General features: G+C 42.2%; 1 protein-coding gene across 3 annotated transcripts in view; it reads left to right on the forward strand.

Moving 5' to 3' along the window:
* The first annotated feature begins 2,773 nt into the window (after positions 1 to 2,773).
* Positions 2,774 to 18,732, forward strand: part of LOC100774887 (CUB and sushi domain-containing protein 3) — a 1,055,385-nt gene continuing 1,039,426 nt past the window's right edge. For all 3 annotated transcript variants that reach the window (XM_027431430.2, XM_027431431.2, XM_027431432.2), the window contains exon 1: positions 2,774 to 2,951. In XM_027431430.2, the coding sequence (XP_027287231.1) occupies positions 2,774 to 2,951 (178 nt within the window). The remainder of the gene's footprint in view (positions 2,952 to 18,732) is intronic.

The following is an 18,732-nucleotide window of genomic DNA, read 5'->3' on the forward strand; positions in this document are numbered from 1 at the left end:
AGTTGGTTTCTCGAATACTTTGAGAAACACTCCTCTGAACAGACGGCTCCTGTTCACGAAAGGCAAGTGTGGCCCAGGCCTAAGGAATGACAGACTGAAAATCATTGCTCCTGATGGTGACCTTGGATAAAGCTCTTCATTTCCTCCAGCCTTAACTTCTGCTGATTGTCAAATAGGATATTTTTTTCCTACACTGTCTCAGAAACTGGAAGCTGGGAGTGAAAAATGACCTGTGATTTATAGTGAGCTGTAGGAACTAGAAACTATAGTGTTATTCAATGCATTATGATCTAACCAGATAAATCTTTTAAAAAACCGCACGGTGAAATGATAGGCAGGACTCATTTGGGAAAGATAATTGTGCTGTGGGCTTAGTGCTGTGTTGGAAAATGAGCAACAGAAATTGGTGTCTAGGTGGCACTCTTTTTTGATGCCTGAATCAAATTGTATTTTGTAAACAATAATTACAATGCAAACCCACCAAACTTTTTGAGAAATAACCTTTTAGTTTGAATTGGCTAGTCAGGAGCTCAACTGGATTACTTCCCCCAAAGTAAACCCAGCTGCTGTGATAAACCTCTGCTCCTTGGTAAGGGAGTGCTGTACCCTCATTAAGTTTGCATTCAGCCCAGCTAATGCAACAGTCCCAGCAATGCACCCTGACATCTTGACTGAAATCAATGCCACTGCCACTGCCAAGGTGGCTGAGCAGGCTAATGACGTTTGCTGTGTTGATCCTCCCAATGGCAGTCTAGACCTAACGTTGCCCCCACTCCCTTTCCAAATCTGCCTATGCAGACAACAGCGGGGCACGGTTGGGAAGGAATAGTATCCTGGCTTGCAGCTTCTCAATGATCCTTTGAAATTTAATGAGGTCAGTTGGGCGTCTACAGTTTTGCCTTTTCCTAAGTCTACTTAGGAGAGAAATTCCTGTTACGCGCGCGCCTGCACACACACACACACACACACACACACACACACACACACACACACACGCACACGCATGCAAAAGCACTTGAGAAAATACCTACGTGTAAATATAAAACCAAACGACAAAAACACCTCCCATCATTTTCTGTCAAGAAGCAGGCTTACTCCTTATCAGTGTGCGCTCTCCTGCTCTAGCCTTGTCTCCCTCTCTCCTTCAATGGCAGACTCACACCAAATGCCACATTCCCAGGGAGGAGCTGAGAATCCTTCTCGTTGGTTGCACCCACTCGCCATTGACGACTGTGGGTGCGTTTTGTGCGCCCACTTCCCAGAGCAACTCCCTCTAGACACAACTGCCTTGGTCCACTGAGCCGCCAGCTCCAAGACGAGCTCAGGGACAAAGGCTGGTTAGGGTGATTGCATGCTGCATGGGACAGGGTTCATCATTTGTGAGCAGGGTGGAGAGCTGCAAACTCGGGGCGGGCAGCCCTTTTGATTGATGCACAAAGATGCTCTCCACCACCCCTCCCTGCATGGCAAATAGGGCCACCGACAGACACTGGCAATTACCTATTCCATAGTCTGCACTGCAGCCCTTCCTAACTCTTGAGGCAGGACCAAGTTCCCAAAAGGGTCAGATCGTCCATCCGGTCCCTGGTCTAAGGAACTTTATTATCAAAATATTTGGGACAGGATCTGGCAGGAAAAACAATAGATTTCAAAAATTAGTATGCGTAAGAAAAAACACTCTCGTCTCTGGGATACATCTCTACAATAGCAGATAAAACAGGGTCCCTTTAGATGTGAAGGAGAAGCGGGAGGCTTGCAGATGGCCAGTAGATGGCGCAAGAGCTCTTTCTTTGTATAGCCTTAACCCTTGCCTGGTTTATGGGGCTGCCAAGTCCAAAATGTATAGACATATACATTTTGCCTTTTTGAAAGAAACCTTCCATTTACATATTTGGGATCAATTCAGAATTAAGGAAAATGAGCTTTCTGTAGATGATAACGACAGACACAATTGCTTTACTGCTGTTGCACACCCGCTACAAGGAGGTGGAGGAAGAGGCAAAATGAACTATTTAGGGAAATAGTCTGACTTCCCTCCCAACCCTACCCCTGCCCCAGCCACGGTGACATATGTTTACCAAGCAATAATATCCTTGTCATGGTTTTTTTTTTCCACGTGGGCATTCGAATGTGTAAATTTTTCCATGCAAATAAATTATCTGTGATTTCCTTTCTCAATTAAATCAAAGTGTAATAGCTGTCTGAGGGCTGCCTGGGCTATATGCGACTCCTGTAGTAACACTTGTCCCATTCTAACGACGTGGGCATCCATGGAACCCGATTCATTATCCTCACGGTTTCTCCTAAAGGCGACGTAGATCTTCACTTAAAAAAAAAATCCCTTTAGCATGCCTCTGTATTCGCAGGCTGCAATGGAGAGCTCACTAACATAATATTTCTTGAACTGCTTTTGCTGGCAGAATTGATCTATTCGGGGGGAAAAATAATCCAAGCCCCGAGATTTCCAATATTGTGGGGAGTTCATCAGAGAGCAGAGCGGGGCTTTCAGATGCTCGCCGGTGCTTTCTGGTGTAGGTTGTGAGGAGCAAGATTTGAGGTTAATTGTGGTGGAAGGGAAAAAACGCAAAAGAACAGAGAGAATCCGGAGTAGCGGAGACTCTGTGCCCCCGTTGGAGAGATGGTTGAGTCCTCGTCAAGGTTGCTGTGGTATCCCAGAAACACCATTCACTCCGAGCTGTGACCGCGCACCAACAACAGCAACAACTCTACTGCGCTGGGCTGAGGAAGCCAGAATCCCGAGCTCGCGGATAATATGAAAGGGAGCCGCAAAGGGGAAAACAGAGCAAAGGAATCCAAACCCCGGGAGCCTGGCACGAGAAGATGCGCTAAATGTGGCCGCCTAGACTTCATCCTGAAGAAGAAAATGGGGATTAAAAGTGGATTTACGTTTTGGAACCTCGTCTTTCTATTGACGCTGTCTTGTGTAAAAGGTAGGTCTGCTTGCTTTCGGGGGTACCCTCTGCTGTGGATGGCGATGGGGTGACTCGTCGCCTCGGAGAGGCTAGCAAGCTTAGTTTGCAATTTGCACGGATAAAATAATCGGGATAATACTGATGAAGGAGTTGATTCACGGTCCTTTTTCCTCCCCTCAGATAGGAAATGCATTTTGCTTGCCAGATTTGGCGTTCAATGCGGTGATTGAGCCGGGGCTCAATAAATATTCTTGCAGTATGCTCAAACCAATACGTGAGTTGGTTCCTATAGCCTCGAACTAGTGGATATCCACGCAGAATTCCTCTGCAAGACTTTTTTTTTTTTTTTGTAAGTGGTGAGGGTTGATTATCTTAATTTCTTGCGGAATCCGTGGGGTTTGATTCTTTGCACAGATTTTTTTTTTTTTTCTGAAGACACTGGGGTTAGTGTTTTATTTATTTATTTTTTTAACCATTTCGGACAGCAAAGTTGCCAACCTGCTAGGAATGCATTGCTTTTTCTTTCTTTCTTTTTTAAAATGCATTACGATATAGAGCCTTCCCGAGCTTGAATACACCAACATGAATGTCTGCATACAAATTTGAATTATTTCTACGTGGCTTCCTAGGCAAGGATAAATGTAGGGGAGCTTCCTTGGGTGCTCTGTTAAATGCTTGGTTAAAAAAAAAAATTAAATGAGGCCGAGATGTCACAAAGTGTTAAGAGCCACCTTTGAGGATGGATGAAGGTAGGAGGAAAGTCATTAGCAGCTGACCAAAAAGAAAATCCCCAGCAAGTCTCTGTGTTCAGACAGGTACAATGAGTGTCACATGCACAGACAGAGAGTGGGGGCGGCTGCGATGGAAAATTTATTCCTAAGCAGGAAGGCAAGGGACAGTCGGATCACTGGACAAAAGGCAGCCCGGAGGGGACAAAATAGAACCCCAGCTATTCCACAACTTCTCCTGTGCCCACTGTCCTTTCTTTGCTGCGAAGAATACTCGAGAGGTGTTTATGACTCATGCCACCCTTTCTGAAGGATCTCTTCTCCATCCTCGCGGCAGCTCCAGCAGACACAGGGGGGATGCAGCTTGGAGCAGAGCTAGTTTCCAATCCTGGGTGTCTCTGCCTGGAGGGGTGGAGGGGCCGCTTATTTTTTTGGCCCAGGCGCGCCAGGGCTCTCAGCACAAACTGGGTGCCTCTTCCTTTGGGAAGGAGTGTCTCTCTGAACCGCAATCGGGCCGCGTCTCTATGAAACACTTTATTGTCCAGCTTGCAGCTGGCTGTCCCCTCGCAGAAGGCAGCGCAATTTGCATTCAGTGGCTATGATAACTCATGTTTGGGGAGGAGGGGAGTGGAGAGGTTACCTCTCCCTCGGCGACGACCAACGATGGTCGGGAGGTGGGGTGGGGTGTGTGTGGGGGGGTCTGCTTGGAATTTTAATTGACATCCCTAAATGCCACCAAGTCGCCCCTGGTTTCTGTGACAGCAACTGCTTTGTAAGCCCGACCTTCTATTTAAAGCTCTGTGTGTGTGTGTGTGTGTGTGTGTGTGTGTGTGTGTGTGTGTGTGTGTGTGTGTGTGTGTGTGTTCCTGGGGATAAAACGTGTGTGTGTGTGTGTGTGTGTGTGTGTGTGTGTGTGTGTGTGTGTGTGTGTGTTTTCCTGGGGATAAAACGCTTGTCCTAAAGGATGCAACTAGTCTACCTACTGCACACAGCCCCTCTCTCAGGTTGCTTGGGTTTGTGTCGCCAGCCGGGTGTGCGATGAGAGAGACGCGTCTGGGTTTAGTTTCCCTGCCACTCGGCGCGATGGCCCTGGGGCGCGCAGGCAGGGCTCGCACGGCGGGCAGGAGTCGCGGGCAGCCAGCAGCAGCCCGGGCCGGGGCAAGAGACGTGCAAGTGTCTCCTTCAAGGAGATGGCCGAGGGTTAAGTGCGAATTTTCATGAGATACCTGTTGAGCCAAACGTTTCGGGGGCACATTAGGAGGAGTGAGTTGCCAAAGCCGGCAGAGCACGTCAGCCAGAGAAATGCAGAGCTGGGCCGCCTGCGATTTCAGCTCTGGCTGCCAGCACCTACCGTATTTTACGAAGAAAATGCGCCACGGCCAAAGAAAGGGATGCTAATTTGCTTCCAATGGGAGTGGGAGACCCCCTCGCCTCCGTCCACAACTCCAACACTTTGGGCCCAGATACTTGGTGTCCTTTGAGTCTCTCCAAGCTCTAGGGACTTTGGGAAGGTGTAGCGTGTCATAGTCTGCTTTGGGCTTGTCCAAAAATCTGTACTGCACAGATCATTAAAACCTTTTAAAATGGTAATAAAGTTCTTAACTGCCATACCTCTGGTACTTGGGAGATAAGTCTAACACTTTATACGTTGAAAGACTATTCCTCAAATTCGGGAAAACTTGTTATGTGTTTTCCTCCAACACCCAGGGGTGCCCATTTTGACGGTGGCTTATTTCTTCTCCGGTTTAAATTTTAATTTCACCTCCATCTCAAGGTTTTCGGGAAACCGAGATTGCAGCATTGTCTTACACATTGTGCGTTCTAGGGCCGAATCCCTCTTTTGTTCCCCACACTGTTTCTTTTCGGGTTATTCAGGCCCACGGAATGGCTTAGGTTGTCTCTGGAAATCCTAGCACAGGCTAATGTGTGAGGTCAGGAAATCCGCGGTGCACAGTGGTGTCTGAACCTCTCCATACGCCACAATTCTACCATCTGCCTACAGTTTTCATGCTCCAGCCGTCACTTCTCACTGCAAGAGCAATGACAAAGAGGTTCAGGGGGAGGAAACGCCTCACGGTGGAGATAAAGTGGTCTTCTATAGGCCTCAGCCTCCCGGGTGGGGCTCAAAAGGTAGCTAACGTCCTGGGAGCATTTTATATCCTCCAGAATCACCTGGAACAAGAACCTTACGCCTGACACCAAACTGGAGGGCGGTGGAGTTGCAGCTTGGGATCCATTCTTGCCTATGTTTAAATTCTAGCTGGAGCAAGGGGGAGGGAAGATAGGGGGGGGCATAAATACGAGAGAGAGAGAGAGAGAGAGAGAGAGAGAGAGAGAGAGAGAGAGAGAGAGAGACAGACACAGAGACAGAGACAGAGACACAGAGAGACAGAGACAGAGAGAAATGAAATGAAATCTGTCTCTAGTTGCATGGTGTTCTGTTTAGCTTTCACCAAAAATGGAATCATGAATACTAAGTCCAGCTTAAAGGTCCCGCCCACGTAAAGAGAAACGCCCACCCCGCCCTCTTGCCCTCTCGCCCTCTCGGGTGCTTTCTCTCTCTCCTTTTCAAAGGATGGGGGAGCAGGGAGCACAGTCCCCAGTGGGGCACACTTGAGTCTGCAGCAGGTGGAAAGCTGGGTGTTGCGTCCCACACGCTCCCTCCAGGGGCATGCCCTGGAATTTCTGCTGGCCTTTTGGACTCCAGGGCGGATGCACCTTCCTGCTTGTTCTAGGATAAGGAGCTCTGCAGGAGGGAGGGCCACAAGCCAGTCTCCCCAGTTCATTCTTGCTGGCTGGAAGCTGGTGTCATGGCAGCAGAGAGGGAGAACTTGAGCGGATGTTTGTCTCAGTGGCCCATGCCAGGGAGTCTTTTCTGATGTCCATAGGCATGATAGTCTAACCATCCAATTGCAACACCTTCCTGTGACACCCCAGAAAAGAGAATGGGAGGGAGAGAGGAAGGGAGGATGGCAAGGAGGGGAGAGGGAGGGAGGAAGGGAGGGAGGGAGGGAGGGAGGGAGGGCAAAGAAAAGAAAGTACAGTATCTTGGCCAAAAACCTTGTGAAGAAGACACTGCATAAAACAGTAAAACCAGCAAAATGGAATCTACCAACGTCTCAGCTCTAGCACCATCCAGACGCCTGACGAGAGGAAGCAGCCCTTGTGTTTAAGAGATCAGGGCATCTTTCTGGCACACCTTTGGATAGGTATATCTCCATTCCATTTCCTTTGTGAATATTTATTACTTTTTCTTAAGATCAAAAACTCTTGTAATTGAAATGTTCATTGACTCAACCAGATTGAGAATGGGTTTCTGATATGTGTGAGTTTGTGTGTGTATGTGTGTGTGTGTGTTTGTGTGCGTGGGGGTCTATATGTATGTGTGTGTATGTGTGTTTATGTTTATTGTTTGTGTATGTGTGTGCTTGTGTGTATGATTGTGTTTGTGTGTGTATGTGTGTTTGCGTGTGTGTGTGTGTGTGTGTGTGTGTGTGTGTGTGTGTGCGTGGGGGTCTATATGTATGTGTGTGTATGTGTGTTTATGTTTATTGTTTGTGTATGTGTGTGCTTGTGTGTATGATTGTGTTTGTGTGTGTATGTGTATTTGTGTGTGTGTGTGTGTGTGTGTTTGTGTGTTTGTGTGTTTGTGTGGGGGGGGGGTCTATATGTATGTGTGTGTATGTGTGTTTATGTTTATTGTTTGTGTATGTGTGTGTGCTTGTGTGTATGATTGTGTTTGTGTGTGTGTTTGTATGTGTGTTTGCATGTGTGTGTGTGTGTGTGTGTGTTTGTGTGCGTGGGGGTCTATATGTATGTGTGTTTATGTTTGTGTGTTTGTGTATGTGTGTGTGTGCTTGTATGTATGATTGTGTGTGTGTGTGTGTGTGTGTGTGTGTGTGTGTGTGTTTCTAGAAGGCAGAATGATAATGAATTATTATACCCAAGAGCTATGGGGGGGGGGCTGAGACTTAGTGTGTACCAAGTAAAGCTATGCAGTTTTGTAAGTTAACACCACATTCATTGTCCCTAAGCTCCAGATTGTCTCTGGCTCTGATACCACAGTTGTCCGGTGTGAGGTAGGACGGGGCAAGTAGAAAAAGCCAGGGTTCTCCAAGGGGACTTCAGCTGCTGCCCTCACTCCCAAAACTCATGGCAGATGCACTCCCTCTAGTCAAAGTGGAAGGTCTCTGGGGAAGACAAAGAATGGAGATGACCCTATGTGAGCTTCTTTAAGATCTTCTTTGGGACAAAAGACAGCCAGAAGAGTTAATTCTGTATTTAAACCACAGCAAATATTTGAAGCAAGTGGTATTGTAAGGTTGAGTGCATGGATGGGTAACAGAAATATAAAAGCGTAGGTAACCTCATAGCCCAAGGTCTTCTCTCTGCTCTCTTGCTATGGTCAGGTGATTCCTGAAAGCGGGTCTCTGAAGCCTGCTGTGCACTGCATAATGAAAATGAAATGGAGACCCTGTCCAGACAAACGCAGGAGGCAGGAGGACGGTTCCCTTCCTCCAGAACGTCACTTCTTCCTGCAAGCTTGATACCAAGGCCTTCCTAAAGCCAGACTAATTCGTATACCTTGGGAGAGTTGAATGCTCCTGAAATTCAGAGCTGAAATTTCTTGGATAGCTATCTCCTTGAAGGCAATCGAAAGACCAAGTCCCAGTCCTCCACTTTCTAGAATGTTCTGTGTGGGCTGAGTCAGGAGGCAGTGCCCCTCCAAGCTCTAGTTGTGAGAGTGTGTGAAGAGAAATGACAGAGTATCTTTCAGCATCTTGAAAAGGATGAGCCAGCCCCGCTCAAGGAGAAACAGAGAAATGCTGGATTAATTAAGTACTTGATGATCTGACTTAGTCCTGGTGGCCATGGCTGTTGCCTGTGCTGAGCAGCCAGCTTGTGTGTGTGCAGGGTAGAGCTGCAGAAGTTTGTAGAAGGCTTATTTGGGATAGGCAGAACACTCTGGCAGAAAATGGCACACTTGTTGTTCTATACACAGGAGAACTGCTCTATGATTGACAAAACACAGGGCAGGCGAGGCATCCAGAAATGCCTTTGTTTTCCCGTGGAAACCAAAGATATGAAGTATGATGTTTGCTAAGAACTCAAAGGCAAGTAAGTGTGTGTGTGTGTGTGTGTGTGTGTGTGTGGATGCCTGGGGACAGGGACTAGGTCTAGGCTGAACTTCTCTTCCCAGCTAACGGATACTCTACTAGTGTCCCAAGAGCTAAGTGCTTGTATTTACCCTTCAGAGTTTCCAGAAAGTCTGCCAAATGTCAAAAAAAATCAATACTTTACCTATTTGTGGTTAACTATATTTTTTTGCAGGGGACACAATGTCTCATGTTGTCCAAGCTGAGCTCAAACTGTCTGGGTAACTGTGACCTTCCTTCCATTCTTGATCTTCTTACCTGGATCTGCCAAGCACTGGAATTGCAGACATATACTGGCCTACCTGTCCATTGGCTGGCTAACAATTTTAAACCACCAAGCAGTATTCTTCCTGAGCCCCTGACTCTTTAGCAAGATAACTGTGGGAGAAACTATGCCATCTTTTCCTGGAATTTCAAGATTTCAGGGATTAGAAGAAAAACAATTGCAAATGAAGAGAGGATGGGAAAAAAAAAGATGTGTGAAATGCAAACAAAACCTGACACCATTCAAAGTTGTCTACATAGACAATAAAACTTAGCCAGCCAGTGCTGGGGCACGCCTTTAATCCCAGAGCTTGGGATGTAGAGACTGGTGGATCTCTGTGAGTTCGAGGCCAGCCTGGTCTACAAAGCTACACAGAGAAACCCTGACTCAAAAAATCAAAAAAAAAAAAAAAAAAAAGACAATAAAACTTTTTAGGTATCTGTTTCTCCTACTGTCTTCTTTCTCTCATTTTACTCACAGAGCAGTTTAGGGATAATACGAGAATTAACATTTTAATTTTACACGAGATGTGTGTGAGGTAGTGAAACAGGAATTAGAGTTATAAACTTCATCCTTTTATTGTGAGAGCCAACCACTAGGTGATTCATGGTGTTTTCCAGACCAATCTGCTACCAAGCACGCAAAGTTTTCTCAATATCAGTTTTTCTGGTCAGGCTTTTGTTCCTGTCCCAAACAGGTTACAGGATGTCACTGGCAACTTCTTAAATATCCTCATGTTTCTGATCAGCTCGCCTTCAGTTCATACTCTGTCCCTCCAGACATCAAACGAGTTTGTGATTATCCTAGTTTTGTGTTGAGGAATCCTCGGGGTTAATGTGTTCTAGGGAAGGTGGCTGTGTTCCTTCTACAACTGTATTCAAAATCTCTCCTAAAATGTCTATCCTTATACCTTCAGCAATGGAGTCTTACAGACGGAAAATGTCAAAGGGATTCGGGTAGCATTAGCTATCACAACATCACTCTGTGTTTCATAAGCACATTTACTGTAGGCTTCTCAAGTCGCTTCTAAGAAGGAGTCCTCTAGAAACTTTTGTGCCTAACAAAATCCCAGAGACCCACCAGCAGCGGATTGAATCAGGTTATCTGGGGGTTAAGCACAGACATCCGTGTTTCTAACAAGCCCAGGAGTTCATTTTAGTGTTTTCTGAAATTTAAAAATCAACAATAACAACAACAACAAAAACCACAGTGAGGGTTCTGGAGCCACAGACACACAAATATGTGAAAGTCAGACAAGGATAATGCCAGTGAGCACCTTTGGATAAAGAATTCAATTTTTTCTAAGCCTCAGCTGCACTGTTCATATGCTTCTATAAATTATTGTATTTTCAGTGGGCTTGTTAAATCAGGTGATTTGTGTGAATCAAGTGTGCAAACCAAGGGCCCAGCAGACCTCCCATTCAATTAAACTTGCGTGTGCAAAATGAAGGCTCTACATCTGTGTAGCACAGGCCCTTTTCTTTCCCTTACCAAAGAATACAAAGTCTAGCCTCTTCTCGCTAGCTCTTTTCTTCGCGTTGGCAAAGGTTCCAGACTATTCCCCACCCACTCAGTGCTTTGCAATTCCTGTTGATCATATTTTACCACTTAATTCCCTCCCTGTGTCTGTGGATCAAGAGAGGACACAGATCCGCAAAATATAATGCTAGTCAGACTTCTGGATGAATTTCATCTTTGCACTCTGATGCGGATTAATTTGAATACCAATTGATTGATATACTTGTAGAGATTTGTCTATTCATTGGGTCACAAGAGGACTACAAGGCTAGTTGTAGAGGGTCTCCTAAATATCATACTTTATAAATAAGTACATGTCCACACAAAGGACAAGTGAATTTCCTGGGGTCACATTGAGCACTATCTCCTGAAATCATGCTCTTTATTGGACATTAGAGAGCAGGTTTTAATGCTTTTTATTTTATAGCTTTTCAGTTTTATTTCAGATTTAGTTTGGATGGCACCTATGAAGAGAATCAGCCATAAATGTTCACATTTAAGCGCCATATATCAACTAGAACAACATAATTATATATTGGCGACTACATATTTGTGGGAAAAATACAAGAAATGGTGACTACTTGCTTAGCTGGGGGCAAAGAGAGACAAGTTATGGTGGGAGATTTTTCAATACAGGACCATGTGTATGACTCAGAAGATAAAGATACTTGCTGCTAAGGTTGTCATCTTGAGTTCAGATCATGGGACCTACCAGCTAGAAGAAGATAAGAAATTTCTGCAACGTATCCTTGGGCCTCTACTCATGTGTGCTGGCTATGGGTAGGGCATGTGTACAGGCATGTACAAAATACACATAAGTAATATATTCATCAGTTTAATAATCCTATTTTCTGAGAATTTTAGCCATTACTGGTCCATAAATAAAATCAGTTTCTAGGGTAATGTTCATGTCTTCTTAAAATTGTAATTTTTTTGTTTGTTTGTACTTTGGAAACTATTTCTTCTTTTGAAGTGTAAATCTGAGGAATCAATTCTTAATTTCCATCTCCTGGATTTTAGTAAGGTTAAGTCATATTACTTGAGAACTACAAATCTTTCCCAGTGGACATTTTCATAGGCACAGCTCCTTTCATCATGTTAATGTAAGAAGATTATCATCCAAGATTTCTACCTTAGAAATAACAATCCATTTTGCAGCTATCAAAATTTCATGAAAAACCCTATAATGTGATTTGGTTATCCTCATAGTTGCAGCATATGAAATATTTTTAATTACACTTTTGAGATTTGTATAAAATTTTGAAAGATAAAGATTTTTGATAATTTGAGAAGCTGAAATGTAAAGAAAGTGAGTGAAATAGTTATTTCCAGGAAAGCTGACTTCATAATTTTCAATCTACTACGTTTTCCCTTTGCCCTACATTAGCAATTTTAAAAGACTACCTATGATGGAGACATTTAAAGTCTCCATTAAAGCCATTGCTTTTCAACTTTGAATTACAAATATGGCCAGACACCACTCTAAGAAAGAGACCATATGGTTAATTCCAGGAAGCTTAGGGGCACCTGATTTATAGAGAGGCTGTGGCATTGTCATGTTTGGGGAGACATTTTGAGGAGAAACAGTTTTCATATTTCTTATGTGTAATGCTCTTTCTGTAGTGGCATCTTCATTTCATAGTTCTCCCTCCTATTTCAGTCCTGAACTTTTAAACAAGCAGCTGTGAAACAGCTCTCATGAGCTCCCATCGTTTTCTGCATCAACAAACTCCACTTTCCCTGCTGCATACATATCAGAAGCCAGGAAGGATGTTTTTAGCTCCGGGTTAAGAAAAACAGAAGAGCAACCAAACTCTCACAGCAGTTTCAAAATGTAAAACATGGACATGGTTCAAGTCATATATGAATCTCTTCAACCACTTGGGCTTGTTGAAATGACTTTATAAGAAAGGTTAGATTCAGAATCACTCTGAAGTAACTTGGAACAGAGGATAATTTGCAATTTTGTAAACAATACTTAGGGAAGGATTTCCAAGATAATGCATGAGACATCTATGCCTCTATCAAATGAAAACTCTAGCACAAAAGTCAAAGAAAAATTAGTAACTCTTAGATTGATTGTATCAGTTATCTTGAGTAAAATTAGTAACCCTTAGATTCTATAACAGCTATATCGAGAAAAACTTTAGACTATATGAAAGAGGATGAATGAATTGTGGGTTTACATATACATCAATTTATTAGTATAAAACATTAACCGAATTTATTGTAAGATTTAAAAAAATGCAATTGTTCATTTTTCACAGGAAGCTTCAACCAAGCTCTATAGAGTTTTAAGAATAAGATTACTCCTAAATTCCATTTAGTCTGTTTTTGAAGATTTATTTTCAAGGGTTAATGATTTTTTTAGAACTTAAACAAATAATCTATGTTGGGCCTTGGTGGCACACGCCTTTAATCCCAGCACTTGAGAAGCAGAGGCTGGCATATCTCTGTGAGTTCAAGGCTAGCCTGTTCTACTTCCAGGACAGCCTCCAGCGTCACAGAGAAACCCTGTCTGGAAAGCAAAACAAAACACAAAACAAAACAAAACAAAATTAATCTACAACTCCATCCACAAACCTCTTTCATTTTCATCCTCCAAAGGCTACCTGGTTAAAAATATCCAGGGCAGCTTCTCCCGCCCCCACCCCCCCCCCAAAAAAAAAGGCAAAACAGCCTATAGAATAATTGACTTGCCAAACTGGTTTTTAGCTCCTTTTCCTCTCCTTCTGTCTATTGGAGGGGTCTCATGAATGCCTATTTAGAGATAACTGGTTTGGGACAGAGCAGCTTCTGGGGGAAGGAAAAGACTGTGCCAAACAAATACTGTCCCAAATACTGTTCCAAATACTGACCTGTTGTAAAGCTTCTTGAAGGAACTCTGTCAGAGAGCACAGATGCAGGGCTGCAAGAATACAGGAATTTCAGCAGGAAATAACAACTTAGAGATTAATGGCACACTTATACAACGTGTTCATCTTAGAAGTATGATCTAGTTTTAAACCACTGTTCAAAACAAGTGTTTTGTTGTTGAGAGAATAAGTTGCATTTTCAGATACAGCTATTTATTTCAATTGCACTTTCGTAACTCAACAGTTAAAGCTCTCTGTTGTGAGGACATATATCGAGAAATGTCATCTTACTGTCTCTTTCAAATTTGAAGACTCAATCCAGACATGGTAGCAAAAACTCTGAGGCCCAGCACTAGGAAAACAAAGGCAGGTAGACCTCTGTGGGTTCAAGGTCAGCCTGGTCTACATAGTGAGTTCCAGAACAGTAGAGAGACATTGTTTCAAAAGGCAAAACAAAATAAATAAGTAAATAAATAAATAAATAACATCAAAGACTCTTGCAGGAGAAATTCAGAGAATGATACACTTACTGAATTTTATGCTCTTCACAGGGACATAGTAATTTCAAGCAACTTTTAGAAACAGGATCAGACATTTTGATACGTGCTCAGGCCTCTTAGAATTTGAGGAGTGTAATAAAGCCGCAGCTATAGCTTATCTCCAACTGTGTTTTCTGTAATTCTGCATTGCAATGTTCCATTTGGTGTTGCGAGTGCCTTATTGGCTGGTTCTCCTGCCTAAAAATGGATCCTGTTAGAACCGTTAACTGAGGTCCTGAAAATGTCAATCATGCATTCTTTTATGATTTCACTTCCATGGACTTGGTGAGAAGGGAGGGGCAAGCAGATTTGTCACAAAAATGTTGTCTTCGTGTTCCTGTCATTCTTTAATTTCTTCATTAGTGTTACAAAGCACAGCCATCAGCTGCACTTTCTTGTTTTATTTTATTCTAGTTTCTTAGACAATTAGATTTTTTAAAAAAAGACAATGGGGATATCTGATCTAATTGTTTTTGTTTGTTTACAACTATGAAGGTTGCTTGATTTGAAAGAAATCTGAGAAAAATGATGTTCATAATATCATTTTCTCATGAAAGTGATACCCTCCACGATCAAGTCTGTCAACTGAGACAAGAATGCAAAGACATAATTTTACAATGTACTTTCATGTTCCGAGACTTCTACTCTAGACAAGTGAATATAAGCCTCTTACTAGTCATTTAAAATGGAATTGGATGTTTAGCTACTCTGAAATTTTTAGATATTAAATTTGCTTTCAGTTTGGAAGCAACATTTTCACAAACAGAAGCAAATTTTGTAACTCCTTTAGAAATAGAATCTGGTTTGCAAATCCGGGTAACAAAGTTAAAAGGAGCTGCCTGCCACTCAGCTGTGAGCATTGTGTGGCCAGGGGCTGTGATCAAAGTGTACCCACCTGGGGAAAGGGAGGTACCAGCATCTCGTGGAAGTGCCGGGCACCAGCTGTATGTTTCGTTAGAAGTGACGGGGTTATGCTGTCCAGAAGAAGCTCTGGGTTTTCAGATATATGGAGACACACACTTAGAGCTAGGACGTCTTCTCTTTTATCCTTTTGGCTGGTGCTTAAAGTAAAGCAGTTGAACTAATTCCAATGTTTTGTGCAAACAAATTTGCATCCAGTCTGCCAATGTGTGTGCCAACTTTCCGCTTTGTGTCCTAAGATGACTAGAAGACGAACTCTCTTGGATGAAATTTGTCATAGAAATGCTCTTGGGCCCATGCTGATCAGGGTTAAATTTCCGTTCAAGGCTTATTTGTTTCTTTATTGTTATTTTATGGATATGAAAGCTTCACCTGCACGCTTTTTTTTTTTAATTTTTTTTTTTTGCACCACATTCGTGCAATGCTCATGGAAGCCAGAAGAGGGCACCAGGTATCCTGGGACTGGAATTACGACTGGGTGCTGCCACAGGAATGCTGGGAACCGAACTAGGGTCCTCTGTAAGAGCAAGTGCTTTTTTCTGCACACTCAGCTCTCCAGCCTTTTCCAATAACTTTAGATAAAAAACTTTTATGCATAAATCCTGGTAATACCTGAATATTCTCTCTCTCTCTCTCTTTTCACAATTAAATCAGTTTTAAAAAAATTGTGTGTGTGTGTGTGTGTGTGTGTGTGTGTGTGTGTGTGTGTGTGTGTAAGTAACACGTATCTGTAGAGGCCACAAGAGGTCAGATAGTCTGGAGCTGAAGTTATCAGTTATCTGTGAGCTGTCAGATGCCAGGAACCGAGCCAGTGTCCTGTGGAAGAGCAGCAGTGTGCCTTAACCTCTGGGTAATGTTTTCAAGCTCCTTTGTTAACTCTCTTTAAGTGAGATCAAACAGCAACCTTAAAATTGATTGTATTGCAAAATAGTAGAAAATATTCAGTATGTGTACTCGCCTAGCAGTGTTCCTTACTGTTTTGCTAGGGCAGTAGTCCGCAACCTTCCTGATGCTGTAACCCTTTAATACAGCCATAACAGTATTTCTTTGCTACTTGGTAACTGTAATTTTACTACTGTTAGGAATCCTAGTGTAATATCTGGTAGGCAAGATACCTGATATGTGACCCCAAAGGTGTTACACCTTTGAGAACTGAGGTGATAAATGACTCTCATAAATAAAAATTTGAACTTCATTTTGACACAATACTTATGTGTGAGTCCTTTGAAAGCCTTTTCATTTTACAGCAATTTGAAGTCCGCCCTGTGCTCACAAAGAATATTGAAATCCCATGCTATAGAAGGAGTTTGCCTTTATATATCTAGAGCAACAGCAAAATTCCCAAAGATCTGACAAGAAGTCAACGATCTTACACACATTAGCTGGTGCTGTATGTTAGTTCATGGACATTCCAAATCTAATTACTTCTAAAGTGACTACTGTTTGGTAAAACTAATTTATTTCACCTTATTTTCATTATGATAATATTATCTTTAGTGAATCAACATATTTTAGTCATTGAAGACTACAATAGATTTTATTCCCATAAAACCCACAGGTGGATTATTGTTTGGTGCCTATCTAATTGACATAAACCCTTCACTCAGTTATCTGTTGGGGTTCACACTGGATGTTTCAGGCCCCTATTTAGACTGAATATATAAGAAGAAGACTTAGATTTTCATTTAAAACAGGCTCTACGTAAGCAATGTCAAAAACATCTTACTAATTCCTTCTTTGAAAGGAGGGAATAGATCATTATATATTCAGTCTAAATAGGGGCCTGAAAGATCCAGACCCCAGGAACATGGGTTTCTGTGAGGAAACCTCAGAAATCTAAGGGACCTCCTGTAGAAGTTCTAATTAAAATTTAAAAAGTTGAAAAAAAAAGAAAAGAAAACAACAAAAAAATCTTACTATTATCACACTCTCATTCAGTGAGATTCTATTCTTATAGTAGTAGCATCAGTACAGACAACACCATCATTGTTTCTGTAAAATATACATATATATTAATAATATACATTAAAAATTTATGCTATGATATAAACACAGCATTCCATTGATGTCATTTGGAACTGTCCATCATATGACATTATTTGGGAGATCTAATTTTCTGTTAAAATGTTAGTTAACTCTTATCTGTTCACCTAACCGATGTTAACTAAACCACACAGTATAATGAAACCCCTGCTTGCCTTTCTGACACAATGTAAGAATAGTTGTATAATCATGTATGACAACCAATTTTTTTAATGTTACTGCTTCTTAGATTCTGCTTCAAATTTCTCTATCTTCACAATACTCTCAATTTAAATTGGAATCTTTACTCATTCATTTTATGAACTACATGAAATAAGCTTAATATTTTTATCAAGATGAACATGCAAAAGGCAATAAAATAACAAAATGTATTACAGAATATGCCAGTTTTCTATTCCTTATGTTTGTATTTATCTGGAGATACCTGTCCATGAAGCACAAGTTTTTGATAAACATATTGAATTATGTTGTTATGATTTGTAACATGAAAGCCAACAGAAAGAAATTTAAGAAATGAATGAGGAAAATAGCAGCATTACATGAATGCTAATTCTACTACACAAAGTTCAGTGGAGTGATTTCTCTCCAGAAGATTAGGATAATCAAATTCCATTTTGTGCACTACCTTTCTCTATTCCTTCGTGTGTATTGCTTTGTTGACTTATGCCATGATGAAATGTGTATCAACAACTATTTAAGTTCATAAAGCTCACGTGCTCATGACTCCATAGAAATTTATTATGTAAGAAAGTAGGCCTAATGTTTACAAAGGTATCATATATGAATATTAATGTTTCCTCAATTCTAAGTCAAAATATTAGTTATTCACATAAGAGCAAAACCATGCGTTTCCCAATTATGCCAATAACATTGCTTCACACATTGGTGCGTAAAGTTAGAAGCTTGAGATGAAACGGCTTTTCAATGGCTGCATTGTTTCACTTTTATTGGTACAAATCAAAGCAAAAGAATCTCCATATGTTCCATGGTGACTTTCCAGGGCTCTCTGCAATGTAGCATTAGCTCATTATTTAAATCCTGTAATAATACTTGTGGTAATTAACAGGACATGGTGGTTTGATGTGTATGACACCCCAAGTTGGTGCGTTAAAAGAATTCTCTCTGTTCCTGCCTCTTGTCTGTCTCTGTTTCTCTCTCTCTCTCTTCATTCCTCCCTCTGATTTGTGTGTGTGTGTGTGTGTGTGTGTGTGTGTTTATATATGTAAACAAGTGCATTTGTGTAGGAAAATCAGAGGATAGCTTCAGGTTGACTTCATCAGATTCCATCCAACTGTCTTTTGGAAACAGCACCTTTCACTGGCTTGAAACTAGCAATGTAGGCTAGGCGGACTTGCCAGCAAACGTCAGCATCCTTCTGCCTCCACCTTCCAAACGCTGGGATCCTAAACTGCTTTTCTGTCTGTGCTGGGGAGAGAGTTGATACTTACTTGCAAAGTGCCAGTTTGACAGTCTGTGTTACCTCCTCAACAGTCATTCTTTCTTTCCCATAATAGAACAAAGAAGAAAACAGTTCCTTTTCACTTCATCGGCATGCAACTGACTAAATCCCTGGGTGCCTCTCAGTGTGCTTTGAATTACAACCCCATTTTATTTGCAGACTATCACTAAAATTTTACCTCGGAATGGCAGTTTTGTAGCGTGTATTGGTTACCTAGAGTGGGGCTGATTGGTTTCTAGCTAGCTCGTTTGTTGTTGGTACTCAAAGGAAATTTCACAGAGGCAACTCTGGGTTTGTCGATTCAGCCTTCTTGCC

Source organism: Cricetulus griseus, chromosome 10 (assembly GCF_003668045.3).
Source record: "Cricetulus griseus strain 17A/GY chromosome 10, alternate assembly CriGri-PICRH-1.0, whole genome shotgun sequence".
NCBI lineage: Eukaryota > Metazoa > Chordata > Mammalia > Rodentia > Cricetidae > Cricetulus > Cricetulus griseus.